Source organism: Xenopus tropicalis, chromosome 2 (assembly GCF_000004195.4).
Source record: "Xenopus tropicalis strain Nigerian chromosome 2, UCB_Xtro_10.0, whole genome shotgun sequence".
Classification (NCBI taxonomy): domain Eukaryota; kingdom Metazoa; phylum Chordata; class Amphibia; order Anura; family Pipidae; genus Xenopus; species Xenopus tropicalis.
The window spans coordinates 140050943-140064929 of NC_030678.2; the positions used below are offsets into that span (position 1 = coordinate 140050943).

General features: G+C 40.5%; 1 protein-coding gene across 1 annotated transcript in view; it reads right to left on the minus strand.

Annotated features, from left to right (window-relative positions):
* The window catches only part of stac3 (SH3 and cysteine rich domain 3), a 37318-nt gene that overhangs the window by 8617 nt on the left and 14714 nt on the right, over window positions 1–13987 (minus strand). Inside the window, 6 exon segments of the mRNA NM_001007506.1 lie at window positions 1246–1295; window positions 1969–2029; window positions 3688–3785; window positions 7953–8034; window positions 8782–8879; window positions 11205–11466. Coding sequence (NP_001007507.1) covers window positions 1246–1295; window positions 1969–2029; window positions 3688–3785; window positions 7953–8034; window positions 8782–8879; window positions 11205–11448 — 633 coding nt within the window. The 5' untranslated portion in view covers window positions 11449–11466.

Below are 13987 nucleotides of genomic sequence, written 5' to 3' on the forward strand. Positions count from 1 at the left end.
AATTGTGCATTTGTTTTGGATACAATGTTTGTATATGCAACGTAGGGTATAGATTCTGTATTGTATTTATCTAGAACTTTTGTGGTAGATTCGGTATTTGGCCACATCCAGAAAAACTGGATTCAGTACTTGGTGATTACATAATTTTCCAGTTGTTTCATTGGGCTGGTGGTAATCCTTGTCTAGTTTCAGGGGTTGTTCACCCTTAAGTTAACTTTTAGTATCTTATACAATGTCTGATTTTAAGCAACTTTTCAACTGGTCTTCATTATTTATTTTGTTATAGTTTTTTAATTATTTGCCTTCCTCTGCTGCATCTTTCAAGCTTTCAAATGGGGGTCACTGACCCCAGCAGCCAAAAAACTATTGCCCCCTGAGGCTACAAAATTATTGTTATTCTTACATTTTATAAGTCTCTCATTCAAACCACTCCTTGGTTGCTAAGGTAATTTGGACCCTAGCAAACAAGTAACTGCTGAAACTCCAAACTGGAGATCAGCTGAACAAAAATTGAAATAGTTAAAAAAAAAACTACAAATAATAAAAAATGAAGACCAGTTGCAAATTGTCTCAGAATATTACTCTGTACATTATACTAAAAGATAACTCAAAGATGAACAACCCCTTTAATGTGATACCACTTTAGGATATAGTGCCGTTTTACTCCCTGTTTCATACGCAGTAAAATGATTGATAAATGCCAAAAAAGCTTAAATTTAGATATTTTTGAACCTTGCGAGCTTTATAAACCCCATTAACACAGTATCTTTCTGCTCACTGTTGGTCTCTTTCTTGGAATTTCTTGATGACTTTCCATTCTGATGATGCTCCCCATACAAACTCTGCCTACCCTGAACCTTTGTATTTAAATTATGCTCCTGCTTCCTCTATTCTGTTCCTGACTTGGCCACTTTGTCTCTAACTGTGGGTATGCCAGACAGATCCATTTATAAGATTGGGTGGTAAGTCCTGTCTGTCAGCAATACTAGAGATATTTAACGACGCTCCAAGGAGGTTATTACAGGTAGACCTCACTGTGACCACATTTCCCAATCTCCTTTGAGTATTGAGTGTCAAATGAAATAATTAGCTCCAGTGAATAACATATAGTGGCAGGGATTTCAGTAGCTGTACAGTCTAAACTATATTTATGGACAGCATCAACATAAACTCTTGGGTGCAAGAACGTGTCATTTATAAGGTAAAGCTTTATTAGTACCGCCTACTGAACATTCTAATGAATACCTTAGCATCCTGTCCACCTTTTTCACCCTTCTTGTCCCCGTCAGGCACGTCTAGAATCAAACAAGAGATCATGTGAGTCCATGAAAGGCTGCACTTACGATGCACAGTTCATTCGAATACCTCATGTTTCTTTTCAGAGACAAATAACACACTGGTCCTGGAATTATATTTACTTATTTATAACTGGTGCTCATTATGTTCTATGAGAGAAGAAAAAAGTAAATTGACCTTCGGTGAGATTGAAACTCCAACCTTCCCATCGGGATAATATTACAGAAAACAGCTATTACTGTTAAATTACTTAACTGCCATCATTGCTGAACAGATGTATGATAGGGCCGCCAAAGTTATCAAAAGAAGAAATCAAGATGATAGCATAGCAGGCACGTTATGTCATGGCCAATCTGCAAACTAACAACTCTCAAACTGTCGCTCCTAGCATCCCCAGAGAGCCGTCAGCTACTGGGAAGGGAAGTTAGAGGCTTGAAGAGTTGGAAGTTCAATACACTGTAAGTACTGACACCAAGGGTTCTCATTTATCAGTACTGGGAAAATTTGCCCATGGGCAGTAACCCATAGCAACCAATCAATGATTGGATTTTTTCAGACAGTTGCATGTAGAACAATTTGATCGGTTGCCATAGGTTACTGCCCATGGGCAATTTTTCCCAGTGTTGAGAAATGACCCTCCTTGACTCTTCTGAAAATTGGTGTTGCTCTCACCTCCTTCCTGTTTCTCTTCTGGTTTTGGTGGAAGTTCCTCGGGTTCCTCTTCAAGCATTGGCTAGATAAAGCAGAATACTTAGTCTCTCCATTTTACAATAAATTTTCGTTCTAAACTGGTAATGGTATCTAATCTAATCCTTCTAATGACTTACTATTGTACCACTGTGTAATATGTGATGATGTGTTACCGCATAATACCTGTTGTTAACCATAAACACATAAGTTAAAATATAAAACACTGATGGTCTGTATAAGGACTATACCTTATTTAATGGTTAACAACAGATTTAATCAGTCACAACAAGTTCTATAGAAAAATAAAAGTTGATAGAGAGGTGATTGAAAAGTTTCACTTTGGTAAAATTGCCTTGAATATTGTCCCTAGAACAGGGGTGGCCAATACGTCATTCGCTGTCCACCAGTCGTTCCCCTGTGGATTTCTGGTGGACTGCGATCAAGCCGGGGATGCAGAAGTGCTGCGTGAATGCATACGTACGCCCACCCCTGCCGTAGAACATGAAGGAACTTTGATGAACGCAATATACAGCAATATGCTAGGAGAGTAGGAAGAGTGAATGAATTTGCTTAAGAAAAAAACAATTTGACAAATCTACCCTCTCAAGGCAACTTCCACTACTTAGGCTAATTGCGGCACCGCGTATGCCATCCCACCAGCGATTAACATTCTAGCTGGTGGGATGGCATTTTGGGGAGATTAGTTGCCCGCGACAAGGGAGATTTGTAGCGCGCCGACTAATCTCCCCATCTGTCATAGCCCTTAGACACACAATGTAATGGAACCCCACTCTTCCCATCTTCCATTGTGAATTGATAGATTTTGGCATTTAAAATTTATCTGCTTTCCAGAGAATCAGTGCACCACCCACTAAACCAGAGGGACTTCAAATCCCAGCATCTATCTCTTCACATTGAAACAAGTGTGGGGTTGCTTTATGTGTAGGGATGTAGCGAACCTGAAAAAAAAAATTTGTGGACCCGTTCGCGAACTTACGCCAAAACTTGCGAATATTCGCGGACTTTGCACCCGATGTTCGCACAGCGAACAGTTCGCTACATCTCTATTTATGTGTAAGCTTAGGCTAATGTCCCACGGAAAGGTTAGTAGGCCTTTTCACCAGAGATTGCCTTTATTGCAAGTAAAAAGGCTTTTCGGGAAGATTAGTAGCCCATTGTAGCAGAGATTTATCACGAGCAACTAATCTCCCCATGGGACATTAGCCTTAAGAGGGATGGGGAACTGTTAGCTGTAAGCAATAACAGATATAATGGGCTTCAGGTCCGGAACTAGGGGCAGGCAGAAGAGGCACCTGCCTAGGGCACAGCAGTGAGGGGGCGTTAGGCAGGTAGCTCCATTGCCAACCCCTAGGCCTGGATCTCTTACTCCAACAGCTCCCCCCCTGCACCGCGTCTGCGCACCTTGCGGGAAGTGGTGGGGGTGAGGTGGCCATCCGGGTCGCCTAGGGCACCCAGCCAACTTGGCCCGCCTCTAAAGGGCTCCTTTCCACCTGTGGAATCAGGTCTATTTGCATAGAAAAAATACATTTATATTTATATCTGGAAGTTCAGACAGTATTAATCTTTTCTACATAAGCCCAACTGAATGAGCTTTTACCAAGAAGGGGGTATATTTTCTCTTAAGTTTGTATTAATTTGCTATTCATAAAATTCCATTAAACTCATATACTGGTTACTTACATTCTTCTTGTCATCCTGTCCTTTCTTTCTTTCTTTATTTGCCATAATGACCCCTACCCTCAGGGTATCGAACACAGGATCAGTACGATTAGAAGCGGCTGGGACAAAGCAGACAAGATACATAAGTCCTCTATCGCCTCACTGCACTGCTCAGCCTCCTATAAGAAGCTGTTTGCGGTTGCACACATTGGCAATGCGTTACTGCTGGGTTATCCATGGCCTTGATAGAGAATGTTATATGAAATGTCAGTATTACTGCATCCAAAATAGGAAAAAGATCAGTATCTTTTTACAAGCAGTACACAAAGGCTCCAACATGAAAAGATATGATTTAGAAATTGGCCCCTCATTCTGTAAGTATAATAATATCTAAACCCAATATAGGTCATCTAGGCTGATGCTATACATACAGAGCACTGGGGACGGGATGTGCTGAAGTTTTCTGCATGTCTCGTTCCCTGTGCTCCATATGGGAGCAAAATTTACTTGTTGCTTGGCAGCATGCCACCCCTAAATTTAGGCCGCACAGGCCTTTGTGTCCTCGCCACAGATCCTGGCCTGCGGGTTTGCACCTTCTAGTGCAAATTAGTGAATAAATATGTACTTATACGCCATTATGGTTCACTTGATGTTGGGCAAATAAATGGATGGTTCAACACAGCATGTTTTAGCTCTGTCTATCTGTTATGGAAAAGGGATATTAATAATGCTTCTGCCCATGGAGCATATTTTCTGCCTATGTATTTCAGCCAGTTCCAGTGCTGTAAGCAGGGCCGGATTTGAAAACTGCCCGCCCAGAGGCCGCCCCCGGTCGCACGCCCCCCCCCCCCCCCCGCCCCGAGTGCGCATGCGTGCGTGACCAGCGGTAGTGCGCGAACGGGAGGGGGGGGCGGTGCAAGCGGGCATGTGCCGTGGGCCAACTTGCATACGGAGCAATGGGGAGAAGTCCCCTTTGCTCCGTATGGGAGCACACATTTAAAGATTTTTGTGCGGCGGGGCGGCATGCCACCCCCAGATTTCTGCCGCCCTAGGCCCGGGCCTTTGTGGCCTCTCCACAAATCCGGGCCTGGCTGTAAGGGGTTTGGGGAAAGGCAGAGGCTAATATGATATGGGTGTTTTTTGTTTGGGATTTGGATTCAGCCGAATTCATGTGCCTGGCCAAACCAAATCCGAATCCCTAAAATCACTTGACTTTTTGTCACAGAAGCTGTGTGCTTCAAATGCGGTTCTCTTTGACCCTTCCATAGCCTTATTATATGCAAATAAGGATTCCGATTCCATTCAATATTTGCCCAAATCTTTCACAAAGGATTCAGGGGTCAGTCGGATCCCAAAATACTGGGTCCCGAGTTGAAATATGCCAGTGGGTAGTACACCCCATGTGCAATTACCCTAGGAAGGATATCTGCTTATTGGGTAACTTAATTGCATTCTACCTACTCAGTACATGGAATAATGTACAGAAGGCTTGTTAAATAGTCATATTATGATACAATTATACATATTATGATACAATGTAAAGTGCTTAAATATATTTAGACACACACATTCCTGATCTAATCCTAGAAGTTAGTAAAGAAGTATTATTCCTACAGAGCTTGCGGTACCATAATGCCACCCTGTGGTCACTGTTCAGAACAGTTATTGATCATTTGCTCCTGTGAAATTGGTTTTGTTCTGTCATCTATCATCTTGCATAGGTGGGTGCTGGTAATAGAAAAACAATCAGGAGAGACCTCTGCAGCCCAGGGACACCATGTAACTGCTGTGTCAATAAAATGATTACTTTTTCTATCATTTATTCTCTAATTTTCAATCTATAGGATGATAGAGGAGAGCAGACAGAGATTTATGAACAAATTCTGGAGAAGTACTAGGGGACATGATTACTCTGTACAAGTACATTAAAGGGGATTATAGGCAGATAGGGGGTGTTCTTGTTTCCCATAAAAACAATCAGCTCTCGGATAAGCATAATATCCAAGGCTATTGTGATACTAAAATCTACAGTTAGTATTGATGTTGGTATATATAGTTTATGTATGTGAGTGTATATATAGGACAGTATGGGTCTGTATGTGAGTGTATAGATAGGTCAGTATGGGTCTGTATGTGAGTGTATAGATAGGTCAGTATGGGTCTGTATGTGAGTGTATAGATAGGTCAGTATGGGTCTGTATGTGAGTGTATAGATAGGTCAGTATGGGTCTGTATGTGAGTGTATAGATAGGTCAGTATGGGTCTGTATGTGAGTGTATAGATAGGTCAGTATGGGTCTGTATGTGAGTGTATAGATAGGTCAGTATGGGTCTGTATGTGAGTGTATAGATAGGACAGTATGGGTCTGTATGTGAGTGTATAGATAGGTCAGTATGGGTCTGTATGTGAGGGTATAGATAGGTCAGTATGGGTCTGTATGTGAGTGTATAGATAGGTCAGTGTGGGTCTGTATGTGAGTGTATAGATAGGTCAGTATGGGTCTGTATGTGAGTGTATAGATAAGTCAGTATGGGTCTGTATGTGAGTGTATAGATAGGTCAGTATGGGTCTGTATGTGAGTGTATAGATAGGTCAGTATGGGTCTGTATGTGAGTCTATAGATAGGTCAGTATGGGTCTGTATGTGAGTGGATAGATAGGTCAGTATGGGTCTGTATGTGAGTGTATAGATAGGTCAGTATGGGTCTGTATGTGAGTGTATAGATAGGTCAGTATGGGTCTGTATGTGAGTGTATAGATAGGTCAGTATGGGCCATACTGTAGTACTCCTACAATGATCCCATGCTCCCCTGCAGAATGTTTGTTTATTGACTTGGAATAGGTGAACTGAAACATATAAATAAGCACCTGAACAAACAGTAGAATCATTGAGAGGTACAAAGTTGGAATCTCCAGTTATTCTAGTTACTAACTTCCTACCCTGGGCCAATGCCCCACTTCTAGAAAAAATGCCATCACAAGGGGACTTCTCCTGTGAATACTGCACCACTATAATATTTTGGTGTCCCTTTTGGAGTGCCTAACAACTTAGCCCCAGTAGTTCTACCTTTTGTTTTTAGTTAGACAGTAAATAATATCTTTATATTGGTCACTCTCTGATATAAAAAAATTAAATTTAGAATTTAGAAGTGCACAGTTGTTTGCAAATGTAGGGAAAAGTTCTGGTCGACTTTGATGGCAGAACTGAAGGTGTAATATGGAGGCTTCAGGTGTTTGTCTGTAGAAGGCTAAGTCTGAATCTAAAGGTTGTATATAAAGGATTTCTCCCGGTGGCAGATCCATTCCAGAGACCATCTCTAGACCTCCACCAATGTCCTTTCTCTTTATTTCATTGCAAAAAGGTGCTATAGCCATCCCTATGCGCTCCATTTGCAAATGCTGGCAATTTTGGTTTCAGCAGCTGCCACCCATTCCCTCCTACACTTCTAGTGTCCATGTATTTACTCACTGTGCACTCCTCCTGGACATTAATAGATAATGCATTCCTTCCTCCTAAACCCCAATTATAATGATATTAAAAGTGTTTAGAAACTACAAAAATCATGCCAACAGATTATGTGGGGCTATACTGTAAAACATATTTACTATGCATAGATCTATATGAGGCCTAAATGCCCCAGATATTTGGGAATATTATATTGCAGCCCAAATCAGCCAACTAATACAATGGCTTCTGAAAAAAAAATACTCAGGTGGGTGTAACACTGTGTAACCGTACCTTTTATTAACCAATTGATAACAAGGCTATATATACAATATAATAATGTATAAAGCTTTCCCATCCCATGCCAATATTCTAACTGGCTAAAAAGGCTTATACAACTTCAGTTTAAATGTAAATGAATAGAGGCCAAAATCTCAAACAGTGGCTGAACTACATCAACTACTATAAAAATAGCAAATATCACCAACACTAACACTGCCCTGTTGGTGCAGGCATTTATTTGGTTTGTGACCAACATCCAGGAATTTAAATGTGTTTTAATAATGTACCCCCTTTTGTAATACATAGGGACTGTAGAAGTAGCTTCAGGTGTATAACAGCACGTGGGGCTTTTGCTTTTATATGGACTTGGTGGACTTGGTACTCTTGGTGATTTCCAATATTGTTATCTTTCATGGTACAGGAATGGGATTCATTATGAAGGAAGGATATACCTGCATTCAGGTCCTGCAAAAATTGCTGGAATTTGGATAATTCCCCAACTGATACTTGGATTCCCTATTGGGCAGACACACACATGCAATCAGATAAAAACCACTTACAGAAAGGCATCAGTTCCTTTACACAGGCATTTTGTTGGTTGCTGTATAGCGGGGAGCTGTATGCACGGCGAAATCCGGGAGGCTGGAAGAAATATAAAGAATTAAAAAACTGAAGCTCGGGGGTCCATTTTCTAAGAATCATTTCTCTGTGACCTCTGCAGTTGTGATTAACCCATTGGTGATGTTTCATAATAAACATCACAGTGATACCCACCTACTGACATACAATTGTGCCATATACGGGGGGTAGTGGGTTTCAGTTTTTTGTGAGGGGCCAGCATAATATTCTGTGTATTATAAACCAGGTACCAATACCTTGGAGTAAAGGGTAGGAAGGGTAAATTCATGACCCTATGACAATAAAAGCTGGTGCTTTTGTACTAAGAACAATTCAGTAGCTACAGCTGATGCCACGAGGGCATCATTTTCTGTTGTTAAAGGAATATTAAAATTTTCCTAATATGGTGGGAGGGCATGGTGGTGTGAGAAAGAGCAAAGGTACAAATCACTGAATGGCACCCAGCTGGGGCTGGAATAACCTTATTCACAGGGTACAATGCCCCATCTGCAACTGCCACTGAGCACACAAGGTACCACAGCGCAGAGGGCAGGGAGCAGTTACATGGCACTAAGCACAGTATGCCAGCCCCAGTTGTGAGCACTTACTAACTAAACTCTACACCCAGCTCACAAATATATGGGTCCACAGTTGCGCTCTATAATGAATTAACACCATTGTTTCTAAACTGGAAATGGAAAGGAACAGATTCATAAAATCTCATTAATAGTGACCAGTAATATGGAATAAGAAATGGCTGCCATAACGTACTATCTTCCCAAAGCATTTCTGGAACTCCACGTAGGACTGGCAGTGATGGTGAATGTTGGTTTTGCAGTTTTTGCATCTCAGTCCAAACTTGTTGTTTACTTGAAAGATAAAAGAGATTTAAATATCAGCAATCTCCTATATATGCATTCTATTAAAAAAAACAATAATGGATAAAGCAGAAAATAATAATAAAGCAGAAAAGCGCTTGCCGAAAATACCGCCATCCGCCTCCTACCTGTGCCTGCACCCGAATGAATGAGATACGCTCAGGTGCAGGCACATGTAGCCAAAATACGCATAAAAACGCGAGAGAATGCAAAGTCTCGTGTTTTTACACGTATTTCCACTACATGTGCCTGCACCTGAGCGTATTCCATTCATTCTGGTGCAGGCACAGGTAGGAGGCGGATGGCGGTATTTTCGGCAAGCGCTTTTCTGATTGCCAAAAATATACGCCAGACACCTCGTCTGGCATTAGCCTTAAAGCTATCATTGGTACAGTTCTGTCAAATAGACGATACATTTGTATGGCAGATACACAATATTCATATTCGCAGGTATGGGATCCCTAATCCGGAAACCCCTTATGCAGAAAGATCCAAATTACAGAAAGCCCATCTCCCATAGACTGCATTATAAGCAAATAATTCTAATTTTTAAAAATGATTTCCTTTTTCTCTGTAATAATAAAACAGAACCTTGTACTTGATCCCAACTAAGATATAATGAATCCTTATTGGAGGCAAAACAAGCCTATTGGGTTTATTCAATCTTTAAATGATTTTTAGTAGACTTAAGTTATGGAGATCCAAAACAGGTCCCATACCTGACAGCACATTATGTGTACAGGCTGAATGAATGAATGATAGTATGTGACCCATGTGCTATAGAGCAGGCCGATAGAGATGGGATTTGTGGTACATTATTCTGGTGATGGTATTCCTGCTAGTGCACAGATGAACTGACCTTAGAGACCAAACTACAATAAGGATTTATCTCTAGATTTGCCTAGACTAGAGGACTAGAGTTGAAAAGTTGTGTATGGAGCTTAAATAGTCATTTTTCTCTACAATGTTGGTTCATGCTGCCACCTAGTGAGAACAAACAGTGAAGCACAATCCTGTTTCCAAAAAGTTTGGACACTGTGTAGAATAGAAACAAAAAGAGGATGGGTGATTTGCAAATCATGTTAACCCAATCTTTATTTAAAAACAGTACAAAGACAGCATATCAAGTTTTGTTACTATGTTTTCTCAAAAATATATTCTTGTTTTGAATTTGATGCCAGCAGCATGTTTCAAATAATGTGGGACAGGGGTAACATTCTGTAATCATTTGGGAACTGAAGAGACCCATTTAGCACCCAGTTTAGCACCCAGGCTCTCTTACTACATCCATGCTGGTGTAATATGTGCAGAATGAATGAGGTGCCTTCCCAGATGTGCTCATAACATATGCACTAATGCACTACCCCCCCCCCCCCAACACCACCCCCGCCATCATGGCTGCTGCCTTTTGAACTGTGTGGTGATAACAAGCCAGATGGCTTATCTTTGGCTAGGAGAACGCGGCCTCCATGGTCAGACCACAGGACAGTTTTCCATTTAAGTCTTGAGCCCAGAGAAAGGGAGTGGTGTTTCTGGATCATGTTTATATGGTTTCTTCTTCGCATAGCAGAGCTGTAAAATTCATTTGTGGATGCAGTGATGAACTGAGTTCACAAACAGTGGTTCTGGGATATATCCTTGAGTAGTGTTCCCTCTAATTCCTTCTAGGCTACATGTGCAAAAAATATGATTTTATGTGTACAACCTGTGTACGGATTTTTTAAAAATGATGTGAGGTCACAATTTTTAAAAAAAGCTTGTGTTGCGCACACTTCAATATGTTGCCTGCACTGGCCTCAAAGTGTATATGCGTGTAAGAGCGAGGAAACATTGTTCCTGAGCCCAAGCAGTACAGAAATTTCTTTGGATTGTCTGAAGCTATTAATTGTATGATATACTGTATATAATGAAATCCTAAAATTCTTTACAATTTTACAAATGATATTGTTAAATTGTTGCAATAATTGGGGAACCCCTCCCCAACTTTACTTCCTTTGTTGCCCTTTTTTGAAACATGTTGCAGGCACCTAATTCAAAAACAATAAAAATCATCATTTTCATTTGTACTATTTGCAGTTACATATAGAAATAGATTTGCATATCACAGTTTCCCACACTGTTTGGCAATGGGGTTGTACATAAGTAATTCCCCCCATCCCCTGACTGTTGGATGCCAATAATAACAGGCTTATGCTTTAATAATTGGTTTAGGTTTGTGCAAGACAAAACACTAATGTTCACTTTCCCATAGACAAGTGGATTCAAGAAACAAGAGCCCCCAGGCCAGAACCCGAGCATAACCTACACATAACCTACACACAATCATCCTGGCGCACACATCACAGAACTTTGGCTTTTTCAGGTAATGATCCTTGAACTTGTGCGGTTTGTCATTGACTGGCCTTGGGGGCTCTGGGGGAGGTTCCTCCTCTTCCTCTTCCTCCTCTTCCTCTGATTCATAGATGTAGTAAATGATAGGACCAGAATTGGGCAGCTCCCCATTTTGTTGAGCGTCAGGGACTGGGGACGGTTTTTCTTCTTTAGCTTTCTTCTTAAACATGTTTGCCAGCTTTTGCACCTGAAAGAAATGTTAAATGAATAAAATATTTTAACAATAAATATTTCTGTTTTGGAAGAATTATTATTCAGGACTGTATATACAGCATTGTAAGAAAACCTGCCCTACAGCATTTATTGGTTATACAGGTATAGGATATGTTATCCGGAAACCTGTTGTCCAGAAAGTTCTGAATTATGGAAAGGCCGCCTACCATAGACTACATTATAAACGAATAATTCAAATTTTTGAAAATGATTTTCTATTTCTCTGTAATAATAAAACAATTTCTTGTACTTGATCCCAACTAAGATAAAATTAATCCTTATTGGAGGCAAAACAATCCGATTGGATTTATTTAATGTTTAAATGATTTTTTAGTAGACTTAAGGTATGGAGATCCAAATTACGGAAAGATACCTTATTCAGAAAACCCCAGGTCCCGAGCATTCTGGATAATAGGTCCCATACCTGTACTGCATAATAAAAGGCAATAGGTCTAGCAACCCATGGCAACCAGTCAGTGGGTGATATTTACTAGTCATGTATTTGAAAGAAAAAATCTGATTGGTTCCTGTGAGTTCCTAGATCTGGTACAAATACAGAGGCTTGAAGCACATTACACATGATAACTGAAGCACAGAAAGTCAAAAGTGACAATGGGGTTGGAGTTGCTATATAACAGATATGTTTAGAAGAGGCTATGAATTACTTGTAATACATTGTGCAATGCCTTGGGCTTTTGGGAGTTGTAATTTAAAAACTGATGAATGGCTGTGAGTTGCAATTCCTTGGTTTATGTAAGTTCTATTATTAGGGTGAAGACGGACAGGGTGATTAGTTCCTGCGAAATTTAAAATGCAGTCATAGCAACTAATCTCCATACTTAAAGTCACAGGTAGTGATGAACGAATCTGACCCGTTTGGCTTCGCCGTCAAATTAAACGGCGAAAATGTTGCACGTCAAAAAAAATTGTCACGGCTATTTTTTTGTCGCATGGCTATTCTTTTGTCACCCACGGCTATTTTTTTGTCGCATGGCTATTCTTTTGTCACCCACGGCTATTTTTTTGTTGCGCGGCTATTCTTTTGTCGCAGGCGACAATTTTTGGACACTCTGCAAATTTTTCCACGGTGAATTTTTTCATCCATTTCGCGAAACAATCCGCCATTGGTGAAACGTGAAATTCACCACGGATCCATGCCTGGCAAAACATTTCACCCATCACTATTCACAGGGACTTGTACCACACAGTACATTTTGCGCAGGGCGACTTGTGTATATTTTAATGCAGGTATCGTTGCAGTAATTAGTCACCACAAGTGGATTTTTATTTGCTGCTATTGCAGGCTTTAAAAGTGGCAGCGACTAATCACCCCGTCTGTTTTTGCAACTAGCCCCCTAGCCTAGGAGCATTGTTTACACGGCTGCTTATTTGCACCTTCTATCTCGCTTTTGTTGTTTGTTTATTTTCAGCACTGAGGTCCCTCTGCCACTGCTCTGTGTGCATCCAGTGTGGCACTTATATCTCATATCTATCAGGAGCGGTGACAGGGGCACAGCAGCATTTTGGCCACTACTGTTTTCCACAGATTGTGTTACGATTCATATCTAATGTCTATAATATAATCATAGGGTTGTTAGGTGGCTTGTCAAGATCATAACTTTGTAACTTAGAACCCCCTGCGTTGGTAAATACATGCACTAACATAGTTACTAAATGAACAATCCCGCTCTTTTGTACTTTGTTGAGTGGACACAAAGGCAAAAACATATATGGGTAGGATTTTCATTCTTATTTACAGCTCCATCTTTCTTTGTCCCTTCATGCTTCTTGTGGCATGCCTCGTGGCCAGCTACTGTTTGTCATTCTTGACCTTCAGTTTTGTCATTGCTTCTGATTTTTATACAATGCAATCGGATATGATTTTTTAAGACAAACATGCATGGGATCTAACTGGTTTTTATGGTGTTGTATAGATGTCGAATACAGTACAAACTGATATCCAGGCAATTTCTATGCACATCCTTTGAGATGAATGTGGAAATGATTCTTTGTGTAGTTTAACTTTAAAAAATCTTCCTCAAATAAAACCTGAATAACAAGAAATATTTCCCCATGGCAGAATCTGTAATTACTTCTTTGTTGTAGGAACATATAAATGTGCTTTATGGAGCTAATTCAGTGTATATCAGAACTGATCCTAAAATAACTGCAATAAAATTGCTTAGATCGGATTACTAGCTTCATAAAAGAGTAAGATGGTATCAGTCATATTGCTTCAGATAGTCTTATTAATTACAGTGTGTATAATATCCCCACTCAAGCAGTACATCTCATTCAGATCTAGGTGCCCAAGCTGATTGGCCCACTATACTGTATGTACCAGAGGAAGGAAACAAGTTTGCCGCTCCTATAAAAAAAACACAACTTGCACAGAGGTTTGCCCCAGGCAAAGTACCTGGGCATTAGGGGTAAGATTTTGCCTCCATTAGCAAACTTGCACTTGTGTCTGGGTCAATGGTAAATTATCCATTCCG